Source organism: Aulostomus chinensis, chromosome 23, assembly GCF_037954235.1.
Source record: "Aulostomus chinensis isolate RoL2024-O1b breed Wild chromosome 23, RoL_Achi_v1.0, whole genome shotgun sequence".
Taxonomy (NCBI): domain Eukaryota; kingdom Metazoa; phylum Chordata; class Actinopteri; order Syngnathiformes; family Aulostomidae; genus Aulostomus; species Aulostomus chinensis.
The window spans coordinates 3,058,526-3,085,507 of NC_141342.1; the positions used below are offsets into that span (position 1 = coordinate 3,058,526).

The 26,982-nt window shown below is 43.7% G+C and overlaps 1 protein-coding gene across 8 annotated transcripts in view; it reads left to right on the forward strand.

Annotated features, from left to right (window-relative positions):
- The window catches only part of shisa6b (shisa family member 6b), an 83,113-nt gene extending 56,405 nt beyond the window's left edge, over nucleotides 1–26,708 (forward strand). For 3 of the 8 annotated variants that reach the window (XM_086194952.1, XM_086194953.1, XM_086194955.1), the window contains 5 exons: nucleotides 13,836–13,898; nucleotides 14,995–15,015; nucleotides 20,956–21,108; nucleotides 24,516–24,619; nucleotides 24,764–26,708. In XM_086194952.1, coding sequence (XP_086051078.1) covers nucleotides 13,836–13,898; nucleotides 14,995–15,015; nucleotides 20,956–21,108; nucleotides 24,516–24,619; nucleotides 24,764–25,624 — 1,202 coding nt within the window. In that variant the 3' untranslated portion in view covers nucleotides 25,625–26,708. The remainder of the gene's footprint in view (nucleotides 1–13,835; nucleotides 13,899–14,994; nucleotides 15,016–20,955; nucleotides 21,109–24,515; nucleotides 24,620–24,763) is intronic. The other 5 variants (XM_086194957.1, XM_086194959.1, XM_086194954.1 and 2 more) reach the window with 4 other exon arrangements.
- The last annotated feature ends 274 nt before the right edge of the window (nucleotides 26,709–26,982 follow it).

The following is a 26,982-nucleotide window of genomic DNA, read 5'->3' on the forward strand; positions in this document are numbered from 1 at the left end:
CGGCTCTGAGGTTTGATATTGGAAGAAATGCAATTATTCAATTTCTTTTAGCGAGTGGGATGGGAAGATCAATACTACTCTCAAGTCCGTGCTTCACTCACGGATGTAGAGCAGCACGTGTCAAGCCTAGTTTAGCATGAAGTCTCAGAGTAGGGAAAAAAGGTTTCCTGGCTCCGTACAAAAATTCATACTCTTTACTCTGTGTTCAAAACAGGTAACTCGAGAATTCGATCTCCTCTAGTGTCTATGTTGGGGAGTTCTGTGAGGTCACCGAAATTTTGACTCCTATTCTTTTTTTTTTCAACCAAATACTACAATTTTGTAGTATTTTACGACACCGAGGATTTCTTCACTACACCACGCTATGATCATGTGAGCAATTATATCATTACTACCAAAAATATATACACCTCACCCACTGATCACAAGCTGGATATACAGTATCTCTGGAAATGCTAATTTCAGAACAGCCATTCTGGAGTTAAACCAAACACATTAAACCGTGAACAAAAAAATTACACTTGAACATGAAAAGTAGTACTGTCTCACTTAGTACCTGCATTGCAGCAGTAGTATGGAGTTCTGACGGCTGGCACATAGTGTTCCTGAGGTTCTTGTCCAGGGTTTCTACTTAACAGCTAACAAAGCCTCACTGCCTTACATTGTATTGCTCACGTGCTAAGACACAGCTAATTAGAAGTATTTCATTGTAAATTCATAATTCACAGGCTGCACCGAATCAAAGAAAATTTTGCTTCAAACCAAATGTTCTGCACCAACGCGTTCAGGATGCATGTGTGTACTGTTACACCCCTATAGGATCCTCTTTAAATCAGTGGTGTTCATGTGGGCTCGCTTTCATGAAAACATTGTAAAGAGGAGATTTCATTTGCATTACATTTTTTTTCGATTCAAAAGTGACTACAGTTGGGGCCTAATTAATGAAAAATCAAACTAAACCAGGACAGTATGTATGTAAATAAGAAAATACTTCCTCTTGATGTTTGTTACAGCTGGCCCACATTGTATTTTTCTTCATTGTGTTGTGCCTTAAACCCCAGCTGGTCCCATTTCACTCCTCTGTTTTAATCCTTGTACCTTTGAAATGTGTGTTTTGAACTGTTTCACTGACGTAATTTCTGTGTCGTCCACTTTACTGAAATGAATGTCCTAACCTCTTTGGTGTGCGTGGTCTTCGACTCTGTCCGTCTCAGTGGAGAGGAGGGCTGGTCTATAAAGGCACGGATAAAGGCAGTTTTGATGATGTTACTTCTTTTATTTTAAGAAGACATCAGATAAATCTGTGCTTATCCTTGCTTACGATATACGGACCCTCCTCTTCTTCCTCTACCTCTTCCTCGCCCTTCGCCTCCTCTCAAAAGGAAGCCTGCTTTTCACCAGCCTGCAAATGGATCAGTTGGTATGTCGATCAACTGTTGAGAGAAATTGCTTTTTTATATATATATATATATGTATATATATATATGTATATATGTATATATATATACACACACACACACAAACACACACACACAACAACATTAATCGTGGGATAGGACATGGGATGAAAATGACACACTGTTTGATTTTCAGGAAAGTCCATTACCTTTACATCAAGTGAGCCTCCTCCTTTTTATAGTGAAAGAACAGAGTGAAAACGGGTGTAGGAGCATCATGAAGCACTACTTCAATAAAATGGAACTCTTATTGCCTTGTAATACACAGGGTCACAATCGTCCACTGTGGGTTCACTGTATATCACATTTCAAAATGAACTGGATATGAGGTCCATCTCAACCTCCTGGCCTCCCCCGTCCCCAGTGAGACTCTCATGGCACATGAGTCAAGCTGGAGATTCAGTGATATGTCAAGTAACCGCTTGGCCTCTGGTGTCTTGGGGGTGATTGTGAGTTATGAGATAAGGACTGATGTTTACTGGAAATGCGGATGGAAACTGTCTGGACTGGGATTGTACTGAGCTAGGAAGAAATACAGGATCTGTGCGTTCTGTACCTCTTTTGATTCCCAATAAGGAATGCAGTTAACTACGATTGCATAATGATATCTGAGTATTTCAATGCAGCCATTTATTCAGCCAACTGCGAAACCTGTGTTTATTGCTTTTTTCATTAGCAGACATGAGATGGGGATAAACTGATAAGCACGGGCGTTTAGCAAGCATCATATAAATACTCTGCTAAACGGCCGTCCGACCCGCACACATCAAAGGATAAACATTATTTAATGACACAACAGGAAAAGCTAGGAGCAAGACACCGAGGAGCTCATCGCACCGCAGAGAGGAGAGAGCGTCGCGTTCAAAGAGACAGTGACAGGAACACGAACATGAGGGTATTATGCACACACGAGTGTTTCCAACACTGAAACATTTCAGGAATTTGACTTCAGGAGATAGCAAGATAAGGAAACGAGGAAATATTTTCATACAAAGAAATTCCTAGTTCAATAAATCATAGCAAAACATAGAGCAGAACTTCTGTGCTACCAAGCTGTGGAAAGGAGATACAACCACATTTTTACTGATGTGACCTTCAGAGAGATAACGTCTCCATATGCCAGCAGGGACTGTCTACAAAGAGCAACACCACGAAGATCCTTGAAGAGTAAAATAAAATCTCTAATCACCACTACAACGCTTGGTCAATAAAAGCAGCTTTTTGTAGGATTTGGTGGGATCCAACTATATAGTCTTGAAATATTTAATAACTTTACATCCATGCAGTGTAGTGTCACCAAAATGACAGCAACTCTTCACACATCCCACATCATGTTCGCTGCCCTTAAACCAGTCAAACCAAGGATGTATGGTGACTAAGCCACTTCTCTTCATGTACAGTACAGTATGTGATTTGTGATACCTCTGTATCTTTAAGTGGGAGATGTGGGATTCGTCCGCAAGTTTGACCAAATCATGATATTAGTTTAACTCTAATAAACCCTGACAGGACCACAGCATCGAAAGGAGGCAGGAGCCGACATGAGATTTTGCAAAAATACCACATTATATTGCCACTGCCAGTTCTTAAATATGTGTTAATCTCGATTTAACACAAACACTTTATCTAATCCTATTTCTTTAGCACTATACACGAGTTAAATAACCTGCTGGCTCTCTGGTGTTTTGCTTTTTACTCAGATACACTTCCATTTCCCTGCACAAGACGTCTACTCAGTGAATGTTAGTGCGTGCTTGCTAATGTTAGCTAGCTAATCAGCCACGTTATCTCCCTCGGCAGTTCGCTAGCAGGTCACTGTTTGATAATCATAAGACATTTGTGGAACCTATGGATAGAAAATGGTTTCTGTGCATGCTCAGGTTAATGTCAAGATATGAAATATATGGATGTGTGTTCTGCATACTTAGGTAATCTGAATAACTGCACGTTTGTGTCAAGACTCTAATTATATTTTAAGGTGTAAAAGTAGCCCAAAAATTGCCATGGGGATCTTTTTTTTGTTTGTTGTTGTTTCAGTATTTTTTAAGCTGTCTTCCACATTTTTTCTTGCCGTCATGGAAGTCATTCATCCCCTGCCATTTTCATAACACAGACATTTATTAGTGTTGTACACTTCAGAATATTTTTGATGCAAATAGCACTGGAATTTCTTGAAAAAAAAAACACTGAAAAGAAATTAATTGGCATCAGCAAAAGCACATTTCTCTTAATTCTTAGATAAAGTGATGTGTGTTGAGCTGTTGGGAAAACATTGTTTCTCAGAAGACTCGTCACGGTTGTGGTGGAGGTTTAGACTTCACCTGTGGATGTTCTATCAGAAGCTGGGAGGTGTTACAGCTCAGCTTGAGTCTTGCGAGTGCACATGCTGCCATTTTCGCTCATTCGGTGCAATAACTGACCACAGGGTTGAATTACTTGTTTTAGTATAAAAACTTCATCTTATTTTTTGTGTTCCTGAACAGCAATGATGTGCCTGGCTGAAACACATAATAGTTTATGTGTTGAAGTTTATTTTACTCCATAACTGGGGCATTTTGTACCCTTAACCTTAGAAATTCCCAATATTTGAACGTTTCTCACATTCTTTTCTACAATAAAACCATTGCTATTATCGCTTTTGTCTCCCGTCACTACCCACAGGACATGTTGTGAATGTCAGCGTATTAAGATTCACACTCTAATTTAGGTGAAATGGATACCAAACCTGGCAGGATATCAGAGTACGGCTCACACAGCTGATGTTCTCTCCACTGAAAATGATGGCCTACAGTGTCACACTGACACTTTGGTCTCAAAGCAAAAATAATCTAGTTGGAAGACATGTCTAGACAGCACCAATTTTCTTCTTCAATTTTCTCTCATTTTCCTCCTCCAATCATAGTGAAAAATATTCTACCAGCGGTGGCTTTAAACTCAGTACATTTCAGCGCTTGCTGTGATTACGGAGGAGCAAGTCGGTGTGTTTAGTTCAGGGAGAGGATTTGGAAATGCTCTCAAGTCATTTCAGGCTTGCGATTGCACAGGAGCTGACGTTGCAGCTAATTGCCATTGTCTGATAACCGACTTCAATAAAAACCCGCGCATGTTAATATGAGGCACTCAGAGCAGCCACTCCTGACATGTCTAGTTGGATCCTGTGGAAAAATGGAATTGGACCCAAAACTTTTGTTTCCCAGAATCTTCTTTGTCTCCTTGAACCTAATTAGACTTGTTTCTATCATGATCGGTGGAAACCGGTGGAAACCAGTTACACTGGAATTCTGACGTGAGGGAAAGAGGAAGTTTTTTGTCTTTTCTACGTTCTTCCTTGGTTGCATCAAGATTGGGGAAACCTCATAGTTCTTAGTTATCACGCTGACAGACATGGCCATGATCTCATTACCTCCATGGAAAAGATAGAAAATAGCCGAAACAGGAAAGGTAAAGACTGAAATATTAACAATGCTGATATGCCTTTATGATTTGGAATTTTCTTTTTGAGATTTTGATTCCACAGCTTATTGTCGGTCCAACATTAAATGGGTCTAACTGGATAGCTGCAGGCTAAGCTGGTTTAATTTGCCTCTTGAAATGTTGCATTTTGTTTTGTTTAATTTCTTTCCCTATGCTATTTAGATGTGGAAGCATATCAATGAGTGACAGTAACAAAAGCAGGCCAGAAAATGAGACTTCAAGATGGAGATTAAAAGCCTTTTGTCAGTGTAATTTCCTGTTCTCGGTTTAGGAATGAGCGATGGAAATTAGCAGAGTTAGGAGGGCTATAAATATAACTTACAAGTATTAGAAGCATTATCACTGGTTTTGCACTGTGGTCAGATTTAAGCCCCCTGGCCTGCTGGTGAAATCAATCAGGAGGTGGGAGCTTCTTCTCAAGCAGAAGAGGGACTAAAGCTTTATCCCCTACTAACCAGGGGAAGTGAGGCCATTATGGCAGTTAACATTTAGCGATTCAATGTGAACACTCTTTGTCAGTTATTAAATGTCAAGCCCATGGTGGGTTGCCTTTTCTCCTCCTTCGCTGTGAGAAGAGGCCAGGGAAGTGTTGGTGTCAACAGGCTGTCAACAGAGCCAGTGGGACACAGACAACCACATTCATACCTGTCACACACACACACACACACACACACACACACACACAGACACACACACACACACACACACACACACACACACACACACATGCCCCCTCTACTCCCTCCTCCTCCTCTGGGCCTTTCAGAACTGCAATAGCTCCACTTGGCAGGGCTAATGGGATGGCAGGGCTGCTGGTTTTAGAGAGGGATGTCGTGAGGAGAGTGGAGCAGAGAGCTGAGGATGTCTCTCTAATAGATCTGGGGTGGGCGGGGTGGGGTCGGGGGCTGGAGGGCTGCTGCTCTGTGGTCTCTGGCCCGTGTTGCTGCTTCTCATTTTTTTATCCAAGTTTGCCTCCCCATCCTCCCTTTTCACACTTTCCCTCTTCTCTTATCTCTGTCTCAGTGTATTCTTTGCCCTGTGTATTTCTTTCCCGAGCCCTTTGCTGACTCCCCCACCCCACCCCTGCCCCCTCTCTCATGTGCTGCGGAGAGATACCAAGCCTTTAAAGCTTCCATTAACTTGTGCCTGTCTTGTCAGTGTTTGGACATCCGTCTGTGCCTCTCAAACATTTGTATCTGCTCACAGTCTGCCTTTTCAACACAGTGGAGGGATTTCCTGCATGTTCCTGAAGGATTTCATTTGTTTCAGTTAAACCTGCGGGTATAAATATGTTACAATCATGTCTAATAATTTAGCAGCTTTATAGGGAAATCCAGCAGTCTTACTGTAAGTGGGTCAGTATGCTAAAACCAGAGTGCCCTGTCTGAAAAGTCCTCTGCATTTTTCAGACTGTGGTTTTTGAGCTGAGTCAGCCAATTTATGTAGATGTCAAAAATCGACCATCTGACAAGCACAGTATTGCCAGGAGTGTGGAGGGAGGAGAAGTTCTCTCTAAAGCCCTTTTCACTTCTTCAGAAAAAATATGTCCGTCACTCTCGATAAACATAAATACCTCAGAAGAAAGCCTGTCTCAAACTGTGTGCTGCTGATTCCGTTTGAACCCTTGATGTGCTTCTCAACCCTCAAGATGGTCTAAAGCTTCTTCCAAGATACCTGGCGGGTTTTAAAAACATTAAAAAGGATTGAATGTCTTTGTGTCTTAGTGTCTATTGCACTAGTGAACCTGGCTACCTGGCTCTCTCTGGTTTGTACCCTGTGGACCCTGGTTCAAGACTGGGCTACCCTCCCTACATATGATGTAAGCAGTGAGGTGAACTTCAGTGAGGTCTTCGGAGATGTGGCCAGTTTTTGACCTGTACAACAAGCCCCGTGACAGGGACCCTAGAGGTTGGCGACCTGGTTGCCATGCATGAGAAACTCCTGTGTATCAATATGATACTGGGAACACAGAGACAGGCCAGGAGAGCACAGAACATCAGCAGACTGTCTACTCAGAATCAAGGTTTTCGGAACAGTATTCTGTGCAGACAGTGACTTGGCTGGTGTGCAGAGAGAGAGCGCACACTGTCTGCTCACTCAGCGCCTACTCACAGGAAGTGAACCGTACCGTTCCCAAGTCTGTTGTCCTGCAAAGTCTGCTTCAGCTGACTAGTGTAAGTGCCTCCATAGCCCTGGTAGGATTGGAAGCCGTGGGCTTCAGTATGGTACACTTGCACTTGCACATTTGCACAACCACACACACGCGCACACACACACACACACACACACACACACACACACACACACACACACACACACACACACACACACACACACACACACACAGTCAGATGTGCCCAGCTAAACATACAGCAAACAAGTGAAATCCAGCAGATGCAATGCTGCAGAACAATGAAAATGATGGTGTATTTGCTGCTTGTCTCATACACCACTCACCCACTAACGACACGCTAAACCAAGTAGTGATCCTACAGTTTGGCACGCTAACTTGTCAGCTCCCTCACTAAAGTGTGACACATATCATAGAAAATCAAATCTGCAGGATGCCAACCAATACGCTCATACAGCTCTGGGGAAGACGTGAAGCTTCGGCATATTACAAGGCAACCGGGCTTGGTGTGATTGCCCTCTGAGAGTCGATGTACGAACCTGCAGCTGATGACATAATCAGCTCATGTCATCAGCAACAAAACAAACCAAAGCTGATTCAGTCGGTCCTCATCAAACATAGACCAAAACACTTTACCAAAAACTACAAACTCACGCCACAAAAAACAAACTCAATCGCTCATGCAGCTGCACCAGTGTATGGAACCTTGACCCGAGCCAGACTGGATCCACCCACATTCCCTGCAGTTTTCATCCATATAACAGACTACATGTCACCTTGCGAGTCTCCCCTCTCCTCTTTCTCACAAAACTCCCACTCCTCCCCCCTCCTCCTGTGAATGTATATCAGCATGCAACTTGCCATGCTGTAAGCTCCTGCAGGCAGAAGTATATATGTGGTCTGTTTGTACGTATCCTGCTGGTTTTTAAAAGAACATTGTTTGAAAAATGACACCTTCAACGAGAACTGCATGATGAATTTGAAACAACATCTAATTGCTATTAGTCTTGACTGATTTGCACCATAATAATTAATTTTAAAAGGTATTAGCCTTTATAAATATTGCAAATTTTGGCCATATTGTGATTCAGAATAAATTTTGAGGAACTGAGCAGCCTTCCTAACGCTGGTGCTAATGTGAAAGCATATCTGCCCTTCCTAGTGCTTTACTGGTGTAAGAAGATGTTTTACATCGCCAAAGCACAGGAGCAGTCACAGGAATTAAGCAGTAGTTTCATCTTTACAGAGTTGATCGTGAGAAAAGAAATAAATCAACAACTGTCCTTTTATTTCCAGAGTAAAAGCTACAGTAATAATGTAATGAAGGAACACTGGTAGTGGCTGAAGTGTTTCCCCTGAATGACCTCCAGCACGTTTCTTCTTGTACTGTCAGTAAACATTAGCTTTGGACATAAATCAGTAGGTACATAATCATCAATATGCTGGGATGGCAGCATCTGCAGAGACGGCTGTTTCCCCAAGGCTTCCTCAAGTCTCACATGACAACGAGCTCCCTGCTCATCGTGACGTGGCCGTTTTATTTATTTGACAGAATACAAATCTCTTGAAATCAATGTTATTCTGGTTCTACCTCCAGACATGTGGCGGTGATTGATTCTGTGCATGCTTAGTTAACCTTGGCACGAGGTCAAAGGTGTTCGGTGGTCACCCCCCTCTTGCCTCCCCTGCATGCTGTGTACGGATGTGATGTGAAAGAAAATACCACACCAAATGTCAGATCAGTGACTCACTTGTGTGCCATCTGGATGCTATTATGCAAACTCATTATGGAGGGAGGCGGTTCTAAACTGAGGGGAATTTGATATGAGTAATCACCGGGCAAGCACATCCAGAGGAAGCCAACCCCCCCCCCCACCACCACCACCACCACCACCTTTGTTGTCATGAAGGTGTACGGTTGCCACTAAATCTGACTGACACCATCTGACAAACTCACAGCTGCGTCATCAACATAGCAACAGAAAAACATCCATTTAGCAATTTAGATCTGGACCCTGTTTAACCCAACAATCTGGAGAGCATGTCAATCATGAATAATCAGCCCACTGTATGATTAGACAGCAGAACATTTGAATATGACCATATAAGGAGATGGCGGTAATGACTAATGGACACTCCATTGTCTCCACTGTAACCCGTCCCCCCCCTCACTGATTAACAGTTCTGTGGGGCTGCCTCAAGGTAACAGGTCAGTTGACATAGAGGCTGGAGCTGATTTTGCCATGTCAGCAGGAAGAGGATGACGATGTGCTGGGCTGTTAAGCAGCTTCGTGGCTCTCAAAGGTCAGGGGTCAGGCTGGGGCTTTTTCTTGAATATGGTTAATTAGTCCCCAGATTACAGAGAGACTGCTGAACATGGCTGCCCTGGCTTTTAATGAGCTGCAGTCTTATGCATCGCATCAGCAGACCGTTCAGCTCGGCTCGTCTCTGATAGCGCAGGACTGAGCTTTGACTGTCTCGATCACTGGATCGAGACGGAAACTTCTTAATCAAGAGTGTTGCATGGTATTGGTCCATGTCTTGGTTCTTCATCTGCACTTTTGAAGTTATTCCAACTAATGATGAAATCTGGAAGACTTCACAGTCTGGTCAGTTTTTTCCTCTTAACAAAATGTGTCTTTACACAGTGGAATGTGAGGATCCACTGCTTCATTCAATAGTTTTCCTTGTATTTTCTGGTTGTGTGGACTAATAAGTTTACATGTGTGACTGATGTATGAATAACAGAAGACCTAACAAACAACGGGTGCTCTGCCTTGTCTGTTTGGAATGATTGCTACCTTTAACCTAGTTAACAGTTAACTCACACGTCTAGTATTAGTTAGTTAGTTTGTCCTCTTAATGCACATAACTTTTATTACAGTCTATTTTTTTGTACAAACACAAAGCCGAAAATGTCACAAATGGGTCAATGGACATTAAGGTTTCATCTTCTTATCTTATCTCATCTTATCTTATCTTATCTCATCTCATCTTATCTTATCTTATCTCATCTTATCTTATCTCATCTTATCTTATCTTATCTCATCTTATCTTTTAGTAGCTGCTCAGTTCGTGATTTGTCTCTGTCAGCTGTTTCACTGTGGTTGATAACTGGTGTTATGTAATGCGGCTTTGAGATTGAGAGGTTGCTAGTATCTGTAGGATTCTTCCTTCCCCTTTCTATGTTTGGAAATGTCCCAGAGCAAGATACCGAACCCCTAACTGCTCTTGATGAGTGAGTGAGTGTGTGTGTGTGTGTGTGTGTGTGTGTGTGTGTGTGTGTGTGCGCGTGTGTGTGTGTGTGTGTGTGTGCGTGTGTGTGTGTGTCAGTCACCATTAACATACATGGCTTGTTCTGTATTCTGGAGCCACACAGAAGTAATACAGGAGGGAGGAACATCTCTGTTAATCCCAGACACCTACTTGTGAGTACTTGAGAGGCAAAAATCACTTTTTGGGTGAGGCATCACTTTCAAGTTGAACTATTTGCTCTTCTGTTTGAAACACTCTGGATGGCTATGTTTTGCCAGAAGTGTGCGGCCGATAAGGTGTGTTTTCCGGACTGCTGTGGAGTGATACACAACATGTCTGACAACACCTGAAGAAGAAGCTCATTTATTAATATTGGCAGTCTTGTCACAGAGGACTGATTGTAGTAAGTCAAAATCTCCAAATCGGAATATGAATGGGTTTCATTTACTTGGTGTTATGTAGCGAACATGGAGCTGACGCTGAGGGTGAAGGCTGCCATGCAAGGTGCCCACCTGCTCATCAAGAGTAGTGAGGGGTTCAGTGTCTTCCACAAGGGCACTTCCACCTTCCAGTAACCCTCCCATTACGAAGCAGCCACTCTCCCTTCTGAGCCACGCAAGCATAAATGAAGCCTTGAAGGAGTGTGTTGTTGTGTGTTTGTATGCTTCTCCACAACCATTCATCCATTCTACTTCACACTTGGAGTGTGTGTCGCTGGAGAACCCATGCAGGGCATTGTTGAGTGTGAGGTTGTTTCTACCTGCAAGCTGCTGTAATCCCTTCACAAACACACATTTTGAACGAGTTATTTGTGAGGTTTTTTTTTCCAGAGGAATGCCTCGAGATTTACAGGCCTCCAATGTCCGTATATCTACAGACCAAATAAATACGCAGACAAAATTATAACACCTTAAGAGACTTTACATTTTTTTAACAAAGAACAAAAGAAAGAGAAGAAACGCTCAATAATGTGACAGAGATCAGAAAACTCCACATCCATCAGGTTGTTGCTTACTCCGACAATGAACGTATCCTGCAAACTTCTTCACCATAATCTGGGTCTGTTAATTCACAAAGTTACATGTACGAGCCATCTGCTTGTTCATCTGTCTGGGCGGGGTTCAAATTCATATACATTTCATTCATTTCAGTGGTTGTTTCTGTATCTTGGAAATATAGGCAACACTTTCAGTGGTACGTCGTCTTTGTTGCGGGGCGCATACAGAAGCCTCTGCATCCTGGTTGTGAGTTAAAGCACTCTTGCTACGCTGCAGATACTAAACAGACATATCTATATTATGATGCTGCTTATGTATTCACAGTCCCATACGTCCCCCAAATAATCCCCTCTAGTTCTGAGTCACTGTGCAGCACGTGTGTGACGGAACACAAAGAAGACACGTCCATTTATCTCCATACCCTGAGCAAATATTGAAACCTGTGATGTGAGAGCGTCGGGCCTCCCTCTCCTCTGTCACACAAGTGACAGATGTAAATGGATGTTTCAGCAGTTGGCTCTAATGCATTTTTAAACAGGCACAGCAGCAGACAGCAAATGAACGTGTCGCTACTGCAACACTCTACAACAGGGTCTCCATCTATCTGCTCCTCCTCACACTCAAACATACAAACCCACGCTTGCATGCACTGACACACACACACACACACACGCACACGCACACACGCACACACACACACACACACACACACACACACACACACAGAGCTGAGAATAGCTGTCATTCATCACCTTTCTCAGTACAATGGGCTCAATAAAGGTCCCATCTTTCATCTAAAGCACCTCCACACACTGCAGTGACCAGCCGAGCCTGCAGCACTGAGAGGCGAGCACAAACACCACTGCTCAGTAGGACACAGAGATGATTTAGTCCAACTGTTGTTTACTCTCTGAGTTGAAATTAAAATGGCTCTGCTTCCCCGATGACAACACAGCAGCCTGTTCCTACTGATGAGCCTGTCATCATGCATACAGAGAGCCGGAGGAAAGGGGCCAGCCACTGCACACACACCACTAATGTGTGTGTGTGTGTGTAAATTTCTAAGTGAAATTTATGGTGTCAGAAAAAGCTCAAAGCACTGTGACATAAGAAAACAGGTGAACTGATGAAAAACTCAAGTAAATGAAGCAGTTTCATTCCGTCATATATATATATATATATATATGACACAAACAAGTCAAGTTTCTTTCTGTTTTCATTATATTGAAAATATCATACAATAAGTGCAAACTCAGTGTTCTTGAAAACAATAAGAAGAACAACAACCAAAATCAAATTTATAAGATAATAAGATATGACATATGATCAAAATGTAAAGTAAAATATGCAACGTGGAAGGTAACGCGATAAAATGGAATCAACTGAATGGTGTCATTATTTTTTAAAAGGGAATAAAAATAACGATTCACTGGACCAAAGCTTTTAAAAACACTCGTGGATGCCGAGTGTACAAACAGACTCAACAGGGTGATTATGCACTCCTTTACTGTACAAAAATATTTACATCTCCATGCTGCCACCGAGTTGGAGGATAAATAAGATGCTGTTATGAAGTGACCTGATACAGCTCAAAATAATAGTCAATCCCTCTAAGGGCCTTTGTACTGTAATATACCTCCTTCACCATCAAATGCCTTCACAAAAACAATCACAAAATGAAAAGTGAGCATAACTTTGCGATTTACAAGGAATCAGAAAACAACCGGATTTTTTCAAACCACTATTACCAGGGTGACGTGCATATTTACAGTGGACTTAATGTGCTTATAAAAGACGGCCTTGAGTCGCTCTGCCTCCATACAGCCTTGGTTGTTCTACATGCTTCAAGGATCTCACTGTATTTGCCTGTAAATTTTATCTTCTGCTGAAGTTTTCTCAAATGTGTTTATGTATTTCACTCCTGATTGTATTGTTTGTTTGATTTGCATCTTTTTTTCCTAATCTCAATTCATCCGGATGCAAAGATTCAGAGTCTCTGTGTTTTTTACTCCCAACTGAAACAAAGATCTTAAGAGCCTGCGTGTTCCGGGACAGGAAATGTTGAATATTGTATGCCAGCCCTGTATTTTATAACGTTTCCAGTCCTGTCTTCTGGATTCTGTTTGATGTAAACGGGATTTGCGGGGTAACGTTGAGGTCGCAGCGGACTCCACCTACTGATCCACTCATCCCACAGTCCTTCTCATCCTTATTTATGTCCATATCCATCATTTGAGAGAATTAAAGGAATATTTCACCCACTGAATACATTTTCCAGCAAATGAAGAATGATAATGAGGCCTCCTGACTTGCTTACACCATAAATGTCAATTTAAATGTTCACTTGTTTCTACACAAGTTTATATTGGGGAATTAGAAGATAATATCTCCAAACTTTGCAATTTGATGGCTTTCTGGTGAAAAATTGCTTTAATTGTCACCCTGACACTCTGTATTTGGTCTGATACAGAGTATTTTCATGGACACTGAACAGATCTTTCATTGCTTTTGTCATTGCAGGTACCCATCAGCACAACTATAACCATGTGGCTCTAGGTAGCCCCACACGCACACCTAAAAATGGTAAGACATACTAGCTGGCGAGGGGAATATTCAAGTGTTTGAGATGAAGCCTGCAGCTGGTGCTTGACACCGAAGTGTGAAAAACCCCTCGACACGGTCCTCCTTTCAATTCACCCCACCGTGAATCCCTCTGTAACTGAAAATGAGGCGTTTATTGTTGAGGATTGAATTGTAGAGGCTTCACATCCCATGGTCATGAATAGTTTTCTTGGAGCAGTACCAGGGGTGCAGTCACTGTCCATGTCATTTTTAAAGAGAACACAATTGGCTGAGACTCAACTTAATGTTCCGGCGAGGTCATCCTGTCCTCCGGTTGTGAAACCTGCAACATTCCCTGCTGTTATCTGAGAACAAAAGTTATCAGAGTAACCTCATGCACTGCTGCAGGTTTTTATTACAGATGCCATTCAGTTGTTTGTTCAGACAGTTCTTGTGAGAGAGCAGGCTGCCCGCGGTCGCACGCTGGCAGATGGAGAGTAGCAGTTGCATAAGGATGCAAGGTGGAGGACAAAGACAACTCGATAAAAGAAAAAGAGACGAGCTGAGCAGAACAGACTTCTGTATTTATTAAGTCGCTCTGATGTTTGATTTACATTCTGTTTGTTTTAATCGCAGAATAAGAAAAAAGCTTATGTGCGCAGCTGTGCTGCAAAGCTGCAGCCATAAAAGTCTCTTCTTTATGGACATATTTGACCATGGGGTCCATTTTACACACACATAGACACACACACACACACACACACACACATACACTCGGATCTGTCCTATGGAGAAATGCCTTGGAGATGTATTAAAAACATGAAAAATCCATTACAACAATAATGCTGAGACTTTGATCAGAGGTCATCTGGATGGATTTCAGCATACTGTATTTTCTAGATAAAGGCCACAAAGCCCCAGTGGTGTGTGTATGTGTGTGTGTGTGTGTGTGTGTATGTGTGTGTGTGAGTGTGTGTGTGTGATGGAAAGAAACAGAACGGTACTTAGGAGCCGATCATGTGCCCCAGGAGGTGAAAGCTGATTATTTCTGAGAGGAGGCTGTTTTCTCACCATCAACATGTTTCTGAAATATTTGTGTTTCGTTTGGTTCTGGTAGCTCACCGATCATTGAGACGTGGTAAGTTCTACATAGATGCATTTAATTTATGTCAACACACCTTCATAACATTCCAACACACATCTGTGTACACATACAAACACACGCACCTTCCCCGTCTTCTTCTTACAGCTGATGTGGTTCCAGACCTGATTCAAACAGCACTTGCTACTAATTCTATCTGGGAGATTCTAGTATGGGGGGCAGGATGTACAGTTAGCCAGACACCCATATGAATAATGTAGTCAGCAGTACACACCCCAATGTGGTTCAGAATAAGCCTGGTATTTTCTGGATTTTTATTATTGTTATCAAATCCCATGAAAAGACTCCATCCCGCTGGTGGGACTGAGGGTATAAATCTTTTAACATCAACTCCGTGGTGGAATTGTTCGTAAAATAAATAATTCCAGCTGGCAGTGTTTGTCTTTCAGAGGTTTTAATACAGCCATCATCTTACATGCATGCAAGAGGCCACCAAGTGTGACCCAGAGCCTCAGAATCATGAAACGTGCCTCTTCACAGCGTTCGTCAAAACACCCCCATGATCTGATTCCCCCCTGCCAGGCTGAGACAAGCTCTGGTGTGTTTTCTGTCTTGGGGCCGTTTCTTAGGGCTGAAACTCCGACAGATGTCATGTGAGCAAGAGCAGAGTGAATAGAAGAAAAAGAAGAGATGTGCAAACTAGAAATCCTGCATCACTGGCAGAGTGACTTTGACCACCTGTCATAGTCTTTTTCAGGTCGTCCATGTGTTCCAGTGGAGGTCTGTAGCATATTTGAAAAAACTCCCTCAAGTCCTTCTCGAGATATTGTCTTCATCTGACGCGGCCTTGACCTTTGGCCACTAACATCTTTAAGTTCAGGGATGAGTCCCAGTTTTCATTTGTGGAAAATCTGGACGTATTGCATTTATGTCAGGTGACTGTGACCTTAGAGCACTAAAATCATTTCAGTGTATCCTCCAGTCCCAGTGGACATTTGGAGATTGGATCTCCTGAAACATCACGTGAACATGGATGGGACAGATATGTGCAGGTGTGAGGTGACCTTGCGCCTACTGTCTGGCTCCCACCCCAGACACATCTGACCAATAGAAGGAGTGAATCTTCTCATGTGGTTTGTGATGATGCATTATTGGTTCATTTGGATTTTTAATCTTGATGAAAACAAACTGAACCAAAGAGAAAAAAAATCTCCACCAGTTCAGACTAGAGCAAACGATCCACGAGCCGCCTGTGTCCACCTGATTCAAGTTCAGTCAGGTCCAGACAGAGGACGCCTTTCGAATTAAATATAAAGATCAATTTCAGAAGCTCATTTAGTCAGCCTTGTGTGACTGCATGTGTCGAGGACTATTTTAAGCAGCGTATTAATGCATATTTGATACAGAAGCAGGGTATGTTGCTGTCTCATCTTACAGCGCTGTGCAAATGTTTCAGACTCAAAAGATCCTGTAAAATAAGGAAGCTTTCCAAAAAAGAATGGCCTGAAGGTTTTTATTCATCACTTTTCCCATTGAAAATGCAGTAAACAAGAGAAAAACTCCATCAAATCAATATTTGGTGTGGCATCCTTTGCCTTTAAAGCAGCAGGCAGCTCTCCTTGGTACCCTGCACACGTGTTTCAGCTCCAAGCATCAGTTCTTCTGTGGATTCAGGCTCTGCGTTAGTTCTTCATGTGATCCAGACTGACTGGATGATCCCAAGATCAGGGTTCGGTGTTGCTCCAACCATCTGTTGGAGGACACCGCTTCCCTTTGTTCAACTTAGCCCTGTGACTCTGGCTGTAGTCGCTGTCATTGCTGCAGAATTCATTCGGAACGGTCAAACGCCTCCCTAATGGTGGAGAAGAGAGGGTCTCAAGAATGAAGAGCCCACCTCTGTTAGACCTCCACCAGAGAACAAACCAAACTGAAAGAGTCAATTATTTCAGTTTTTGGCTCATCACTCCAGAGCTGCTGTCATGTTTGTGCGCCTCAGTCTGTCTTCAGCATCTGTTTGCTGTTGAATCATGCATTAGGCTGCTGAGATGGCCTATTATTGCAGGTCACTGGAATTTCACTATTTTCCAAAGAAAGACAAAATCTTTCTAGACAAATGCTGCGTAAAACGTTTATGTTGTCTACCACTTTTAGACAGTACTATAACTCGGGAGCCTCACTGAGAAAAACAGACAAGCCTGCCACCAACCTTACAAGTGCCAGTGAGATCAACACGGCTTTCCAGCCGTTTCACCTTGCAACAGTGAATGCAGTTCTCTCACTCAGCTGCTGTGCTGAATCAAGTAACATCATCACTGTTACTGCCAGAGGAAAGTCGATATAATCTGCTGAAGAACGTGCTACACTCTCTTCTTCCAGGACGATTTCATAAGAAAATATTCGTAAAAGTTTGAAGTCATAAATAAAGTCAAACTTCAGCTTGTTTTATTGTAAGCTATCAAGCGGTGTTCATCTTTATGCATCCACCATGATGAGATTTCTCATAAAAAGCATGAGAATATGAATGCAAACATCCATCGTAACTATTTTTGACCTTTGGAAGGCACAACATCTCTCACTGCAGAGTTGCTAATTTTAGAAACATGCTTATGGTTTGGAACAGACCAATGATTTAAGTTAGGCTGAAGGACTTGCTGACCTCCTCTGTTACAAATTCAAGAAACGTGCACCAAATCTTGTCGATGAGATTAAAAAGTATAATGGAGATAGATGGTGAATTTATGTTCCCCCTAGCAAAGCCTCGTGGTTGGTGATTGTTGAACAGTTTGTAATCATGTTCAAACACAGAACCGATTTTCATCTTGCATTAAATCATGCAAGTTTATTCGTAAGATTCATCGTGAAAATGGAGATGAGCACAGTTTTAGCTCCCTGTACATACCGATGTTTATTTCTGTCATCCACCACCATTGAAATGTCAGGGGCCAGGACGTACCTACTTTGGAGGTGCGGTATCCATATCCAGGAACTGTGTCTGGGTAATTTTGCATTAAATGTGGTCTGACTGCAGTAAATGACTCAAAATAATGCAAAGTATCCACACCGTGATCGTACCTTGTACTCAGCATTAGCGTCTGGTCTGAACACATCAGATTTAATCCAGCTACAACAAAGAAATTACCACTGCTGCTTGGCTCTTTTTCTCCTGATCCTAACAGCTGTGTAAATTACTATCCAGGTAAAAGTGTTCCAGAACAGATGAAAAAGCCTGCAATGTTCCATATTTAATGTCTGAAAAAGAGCAACATGGATGCATCCAACACTTTGTGTGACAATGACTGGACACAAAGAGGTTAAGACATGCAGCCAAGTGTAACACTGTTGTGTACTTATAAGGATCTTTTTCAATTTTTAGGGTTTCTTTGGGATTTGTTAACAATAACAGGATTCCAAGCAGGAGCCCAAAGTAGCGACGGCTGTTTGAGTCATGTCTGAGTGCTCGTACTGTCCGTAGTGATGAAGCAGTTTGCTACGGAGATAGCGAACAGCAGTCCCAGTCAAATCTTCCCTCAGTGATGCAGTCCACTCACATCCTTCACACCCCCTCCAGTTTCCAGGACCCCCACCCCCCACCCCACACACTCACACACACATTGCCACCATCCCTCTGTCCCCCTCTCTCAAGATTCCTTCCACCATTGTCATATTTCAGTCTCCTTTTACCCTCCTTAGCATCTCTTATCGCCATCTCTCCTCTTCTTCCCTTCCTTCTCTCCATCCTGCAGCAGCTACTAAAGCCCTATTTTTATCTGTTCATTGGAGGCTGGTCTGGAGCCGCACCCAAGCCTGCTGCTCTGCACTGCGTGACAGACGCACAGCTCACAGGGGAGAGTGAGATAGAGCAGGAGCGAGGCAGAAAATGGGAGTGGGGGAATACTGAACGGACAAGAAAGAATTAAAGAGGAAAGTGGGTGGCGGCGTGGAAGGAAAGATACGTTTGACAGAGCGTGGACGACGGTGAATGGGACAGACTGCAGATGTTTGTGCGTTTGTGAGGAGGGGAGATAAAGCCAAAGATGAGAATAACAGGCAGGCTTTGGTCCAGTCACACACACTCGTCCCGCACCCCCCGTGTGTGTCTTCCTGGCATCATATCAGGTCACATCAAAGACAGCCGGTCCAGGCGTCGCTCCCTGGCCTGTCCCCGAACACATCACGGCACTGTCACGGCCAGGGTCACTCCCCAGCACACATCTGTTGTTTGCTCTTGTCTCATTTTTCTTGTTTGGACCGCTGTTTCCTCCCGTCAAAGCCTGTCACATGTCAAGTCAGTCCCGCACCAAACGCTCGCCTTTACTCCCCCATCACTGCCACCAGCTAGCTGGAGTTTTACACATGCAGCCGTTTCTCAGAGGCAGACACACTCTGGATTGAAACAACTTCCCTGAATACAGTAAAGGATAACCTAGTGCAACTTAAAGGGCTGATTTAAGAAGTGCTATTGTCACCCCGCCCCATTTTATAATTTATCTTTTTGCTTAAAACAGAGGAATAATGAGTTTTGGCTTTGGTTTTCTGATGGTCGAGTGTCTCCAGGTTGATAAAATGTCCAGTTCTAAACCTAAGTCTTATCAACTCATTTGATGCTGCCATGTCGTTGTTACTAATGATCAATGTACAAAAATATGACTGGACATTTTTCTCAATTTGTCACATTCATATTTGCACATTGAGTACACATATTTGGGCATTTTGATTGTGAAGTAATGCATTGGAAAAGGTCCACGGAAACAGTCAAATAAAACACAAACTCCTTCAATGTCACTGAAGATTTTACAGCTAATTGGTGTTTTGTTTTTGTTTTTTTTGTAAATTTTTTTCAAAAGAAGCAAACGGGAGTTGGAAACCCCGTTTCCAGAACAAGCACTGACGTAGATTGATGTGACCGTCTGTTTCAGCTGCTGGTGTCTTCTTGAACTCTGGTGCAATCTTATCAATCTAATTTTCTGATGAAAGTACACGTTTACTCAGATCATTTGATGGAAATGCCTGTAATTTGCTTTTCCTTTCTTGCGACATTTCTAAAGTTCACTTAAAATGTGCTTGACAATGAAGTGGAAACACAACTCTCTGCAAGCTGGTGTTTCTGGCGTTTTCAAGCAGAAACGATCCTGACAGAGTCACGTCACATCCAAGCTGTCTGAGTCTCTCAGTTCAACTCTCATTTATGCCGTGTCACTGGTGTAACTTTGGACCTCCAGTGTTTGGAGCAAGTGACAAGCTGAAGATCAGATGTGCAAAATTGAACTCTTGCTGAACTAAAACTTGTGTGTGTCATTTACACCCGCAAATTATGACACAGCTCCTTTTTCGCAGCCTGTTGAGGGTGGGAATACTACATCTGCTGTCCTGTCTTTAAAAACGTGCAGAGATGGAACACAGAGAGAGAAAGTTCCACCACTGAGAGTCACAGCATCAAATCGAGGTGTGTGGATATAAGGGCCGACTAGAACAACTTAGATCAGACACACACACACACACACACACACACACACACACACACACACACACACACACACACACTGTTGTGTTTCGTGTCACGCCTGTGATTGCAGAACACCATAAGGCTATCTAAAATCCCACGCTGGGGCGCTACTCCACTGGCTTTGTTTGGTTCTGTGCAAACAAGCAAAGCATCATAATGGTGGTGGTGGTGGTGTTCCAGCTCTATGCCATGGTCGAAGAAAAATGGTTCCATTTCCACAAATGCAGTCATGGGTTTTTAATTTCAAGATTATTGCAGAGTTCTTCTGCCTCTGAGAAATATCTGTGTGAGTGAAACTCCAGCTGCCCCCCCCCAGCTCTGTCTCTACTGTCAGCCCTCAGCGGGTGGTCTTCTATGGTGGTTGCCTGTGGTCTCATCCTTGAGTGGGGAGGGGAGAGGGAACAAGAAGCAAGCCTGTCCATTTCTTCTTTCTTCCCTTTTCTGTGTCTGTATATGTATGTATGTGTCTCCAGAAAACAATCGGATAAGCAGCATCCTGACCTCGCAGACGGAGCCCTACGACCTGTCGTTCTCTCGCTCCTTCCAGAGCCTGTCGCACCTGCCGCCCTCCTACGAGGCGGCCGTCAAAGCCGACCTCAACCGGTTCTCGTCCCTGAAGAAACTCAGTAGGTCCAAGTTCACTGCACTAAAGGGAGCAGGCTCCCTGCCCCCACGCCCTGCATGATGAAAAGAGTTTGGCTTCCTGACGGGACCCACTGATTGGCTCTGACGCGCCTGAGCTGGGAATATGATTTCCCCGCGACTGAGAGTGCTTCTGGAGACTTTTGCAGCTGCCCACTGAGTAAACACCTCAGTGGATGAATAAGAATCAGAAATCATGAAATCAGCTTAATTATCTCCAGAAACTGTGAGTCTTCCGAAAAGGTGATGAAAACAGGGGAGTGAACTTGGAGAGAAGAATAACAAATATCCTTCCTTTGAATAACCGCTACAACATATAACAGTAATATGAACCTGAGCATTGATATTCTCCATATTCACAGGGCCTCTTGTACAATTGCAAGAACAATGGCTTTATTTAAGTAGAATGCGGTTTAAATTTGAAAGGTACACAGGAAGTGTTGGGTTGGTCGTGGTACTGTGATTTTTAACGGGTTAAGGAGTTGCAGAACAAACCAAAGCTTCTAAAATGTGATCAAATATAAGTATCAAACAGAGGGAAATAGAAATCCTGTCCAAACGTTGCTGACAGCACAAGCTCACTTCAGCTAACTTGAAGTTCTGTTAATGTCTTGGTCTATCAACAGTTTTGTGCGTATGAATGTGGAATCTGTCGGCCAGGGACAGGGCTCTTGGACTAGAAGCAAGCTGGATTCAATTTGTAGTCCAGTAGTTTAGCAGACCATGTGCTAGTTTTCAGCCTTTAGGTTCATAGATGATCATATTTTGTATGTGAAATCCAGTCATGTCTCAAGTCCGACAGGAGTTCTGAGACTGTGACTGAACCATCTCAGATTTAGTGATTTTTCCGTTACTTGTTCATTCATCGTCTGATGCTGGAAATAAATAGAATAAGTTTTACCGACTACTTAAAAACTATCACTTGAATGCCAAGATTGAATGATGATCAGTTTACTTTTAAAAAGACAAAGGGCAGCAAAACCATAACTGAATAACGGGGATGTATTTGCTTCAGTGGCTCCATCGCTCCGGCGCCTGCGACTCCACTTCCCCTGTCTCCATTTAAAGGTTGAAGCCATGATTTTCCCCTGTACATCAGGCGTTCTCTTGGCCAGCCTGGTATTGATTTAGCGGCGCTGCACTGGATTTCTGCTGTGTAATGAGGTCTCATCTCATGACATTCTCTAAGTGGAACGCAAATATTCCTTAAGGCTTGTGTTATTTCATCATGCCTGCCCCACTTCACTGCTGGCTCGCACTCAAAGTGAAGGATGGCGATCTACAACTCATCCCATCAGGTCTCACTCCACACTCGGAGCTGCCAGGCACCGTTTCAAACAAAACAGCGTTGCAGGATGCACGGCTGTTTCCCCGGTCCTCGGTTGTACGAAACGACAAAGACATTACCCACGCTGAGCTCGAAGGGTGCTTGTGAGAATTCATATAATATGCACAGTAAAAGCCAACTAATTCAATAGTCAAAGATAGTGGCCCCACAGCACAAGAGCCACAGTGTTAAAATGGAAAAACATCCGTAGGCAGTGTCCGCCAGTCTCCCCAACTTTCATTCTGCTTCCAAAGCAAATTATTTGTTGCAGCAAACAGCCAAAAGGCTCTCCAGTTCCTCTTTGTTGCTCAACTACACACTACACACTGATAGATCATGTTGGATTGTGCTGGAGGGAAGATAAATTTCTTGTCATTGTCGGGATAATAAAAGAGAAGAATGCTCGTGCTTATTAATGCAAATTGGCATCAAACTGAAGAATAGCATTTAGCGCGCTCCAGCCCAGTATACATCACAAATTATTTATTCACTGTATGGTAATATGGTTGACGAGTTTGCAAGCCCTGCCCCGATCTTGAAGACTATTATGCTCAAGAAAGGAACATGTTGTTTTTATTATCTCTCATAATGAATCGATTTACAGCGAGCAGCCGTGGCTCACTGCTGGGGGGGGTTTGGCTGGGTGTAATGTTGACAGGTGGCATGAGCAGCGCTGCGGCCGTTATTGAAAAGCTCTGACTCCAGAGTCATGTAGGAATCCTCAATAAGGCTCTGCAGGATGTACTTCCACCATATAAATGGCATCACCTCTGACACAGTGTGATGCTGAAACATTCAGAGAGAATAAAGAAGTCGCTCCTTTGTAACAATGAGTTTATAAATGTTGCCATGTTTGAATAATAGATGCTGCATTTCGTCTTCTTTGTCGAGATGTCTGGCAGCGTTTGTGTGAAGTCTCTGTGCATGGTTTTGTATTGTGCAGCATGAAGTCGGTGCTACTTTCACTTCTACTCTGTCTTCTTTGCCTCTCTGATTAGCGTCTAAATCAGGGGTCTAAACTCCTGGCCCGGGGGCCCGACATGGCTCGGCAAGAAACTTCCCAGAGCCTCCACATCAAACAACACATCAAATTACACCGACGTTGTGTTTCGGTGTTCATTGTTATTTCTTGGTGCTCGTTGGTAGTTCCAAGCTAACAACTCATAATCCGCAGCCATAACAGTTTAACAAAAATTTAGCAAATCTGAGAGTTTATTTCGGTAACGCAGCCACACGCTAACTTTCTCAACCCCTCTATTTTCAGCTAAAGATGCTCAAGGCACCCGTCAACAGTGGTTAGCGTAGTGCAGCAACAGCAGCAGTCTTCTCTGCATCCTCAGAGAAGCTGCAAGCAGATTTCCATTCTGGAAGGATGAATAAGAACAAATAATCCAAATAAACTGAATAAAGCAACACAGTTGACGTTCTAGGCTAACTGTTCGGGTTCTACTGCTCACCAACACAAAAATATACCTCTTTCAAAAGCTACAACGATTGAACATTTGAAGTGGACTCCTTTCGTTGTAGCACTTGAAGGACGCCCCCTTGTGACAAAACTGGAAGGCCAGCAGCCCCCTGGTATTGGGAGAGTTGGAGACCCCTGGTCTAAATGCATGGTTCATTGTTGACCCTCATGATTACGCATCAAAACCTCCACTCAAGGATATGAAACAGTGATAACATGATTCCGGCATGTGTATTCAGTATGTTCTCTCTTCCAAATCTGTGCGATATGACTATGTTTTATTCTCTCTCTTGACCTTTGAGAAGTTTGCCCCCCCCCCCCCCCACACCCCCCTGCAGCTGCGGGTTCCTGTAGAATCTGGACGTTTGGCTATTATGTGCCTTGCATGTAATATAATCTGACCGCTATTCTCTACCTCTGTTTTCTATTCCTCTCCACAAGCTTGCAAAGGTGGCGCACAGATGCTCGCAGTCTTCTCACCAATGCCTGCAAATGCGATCCCACTTGATCCGAATCCTCCCTTTGCATTCGAACATGCAGCTGTGTGTTTCTACTCTCTGAACCTCTTGCCTCTGTGCTTTTTCCCGTCTCCTCTGCAGCAGATAAAGAAGTCGACGACTACTACACTCGTAAGCGTCACCTGCCCGACCTGGCAGCAAGAGGCACACTTCCTTTACATGTTCTCAAAATGAGTCAAGACCAGGTGGGTACACAGATGCTCAGTGAGTGAGTACGCGGCGAAACAAGGTCTTTGCTTTTTGTGCATCTGTGAGCCGAAGCTTCGTATCCGAGCCTTTTATTCCTCTTCTCATCAATAAATACTACTTATTCATCTTTTGCTGCACAGCACCGGGAGCAGCAGCAGCAGCTTCAGAGCCAGGCCCCGCCGTCCTCCATCTCCCAGGCCCCGCCCCAGTCGCAGTCCTCACAGCAGCAGTCGCAGCAAAGGCAGAGGCCCCGTCGTGTCCAGAGAGCCATGTCCCAGGATCGTGTCTTGTCCCCGCAGAGGACCCCACAGCAGGACTACAACATGTCCTCTAATGGCATGTCCCCATATGGAGGCCGGATCCTCTCAGACGAACAGCTGCTGTCGGCCGAACGTCTTCGATCCCAGGAGCGTCTCCTCCCGCATACATCCCAGGACCGCCTGTACTCCAAGGACCGCATGTATTCCAAGGACCGACTACTCTCGCAGGATCACCTCTACTCAAAAGACCGCCACTACTCTCAAGACCGCCTCTATTCACAAGACCGCCTTCTATCCCAAGATCCTCTGCTCTCGCCGGACAAACTGATGATGTCACTGAAACGCGGCATGGTCAGCAGCATCTCCGGCGGGTTTTACGGCAGCGACAAATCAATGTCGCGCGCCATCTCACACACAGACGTGTTCATACCTACCACGCCTCTTATGGATCGCTACAAGATGACCAAAATGCACTCCCATCCCAGTGCCTCTAACAACAGTGGCGGAGGAGGAGGAGGAGGAGGAGGAGGAGGAGGGGGTAGCGCCGGGGCACCGGGAGTGGGAGGAGCCACGCTCACCAACACTTTAGCAATGAACCAGACTGTATCTAAGAGGCAGGCATTTGCAGCCAGACGGACTCACACTGTGGAGCAGCTCCACTACATCCCCCAGCACCACCAGCAGCAGCAGCAACAGCCACAGCACTACCGCACAGGCAGCAAGACAGAGGTGACGGTGTGATGAACTGTGCCAGGGGGCGCTTGACCTAGGTAGGTGGGTGCACTTGCCTTCTGTTAGAGTAGGACTGTGTGATATCACTTTCTTTGACTGAGGACCAAGAAGATCCACTAGCTTACTGTGAGAGACCGGGACACCGAGCTACACTGTTCACTCCATCCAGAGGGTCGGGGGTTGGGCCAGCTTACTTGCCTACTGTTTCTACTGTCTCCATTCATCCACGGGCTCTGGCCTCATTCCCTGTGTCTTTTAGCGAGAAAACACTAATTGTGTCATTCGAAGCCTTTATTGGGCGCCATTTGTCCAACAAATCTATTCTGTGACCTTTTCTGGCGAATCTCAAGGGCTTTGCATGGTTTAACACAAGGACCGAATCCCTCCTGTTGTGCCACACAACGCCACCGCAGGTGATGAACTAGGATGAGCCTGTTATAACTTTATAAATATATAAATAAATGGATCAAAAGCAACCGTTTGTAAGCCCTGTCCTACTCCAACTGTAGCTCTAGAGAATCTCAATGAGAGAAATGGATGTTGTTAGCACTTCTACCCGGTGCCTCTGACAGATGTTCCATTTCTACAAATGAAGTGGTTTTGTGGGTTACAAAGCACAATCAATAAAAAAGGTTATGTTTCGTTTTTGAGTTTGAATAGTGATGGCTAGCTTGTTTTGTTATTAAAGCAAATGGCAGGTTTTCCTTCTGTTTTTTTGTTTGTTTTCTGTTGTTTTTGTTTGTTTTTCGCTTCCGTAGATGATTGTAAATACGCTATTCTAGAAGCAGTATCATGGACAAGTCTGAACTGGATGGACTTTATATTAGACTGTCTGTTTTCAATAGATTCTTAAAAAAAAAAACAACTATAAATGATCACTGTTTTGTGAGTTCAGAATAGAAACCCACTTAACCAAGTATGTGACAGGATCAATAAATACTATACTGTGTGTGTCTTTGTAGGACGAGAAGTGAATGAATGTTGTTGATATTCCACTGTTCATACTTGGATGTAGACTGTGTTCCATTGACATCAGAGGAGCTGAACATCATGGAAACGGATTATAACGCTTGTTCAAGTAGGGTCAAATAAACCATCCATATTTTTCTAAACATTCAACATTGTTCCTGGAGAAATTTCTGTGTTATTTTGTTTACGTAAAAAAAACAAAACACACCACATTACGGATGAGGCGTGTCGCGCCTGACGTTCTGTACTTGTCATCCATGATGGTCTGTGGGCAAGAATAGTGAAGCCATGCAAAGCACAAACCTGAGTATGGACCAGGCGCCGCGCTACGTGGCTGCGAACTCACATCCCAAAGTACTCTGAGCTTCTACAAGAACACTCGGCCAGCGCATCAGTCT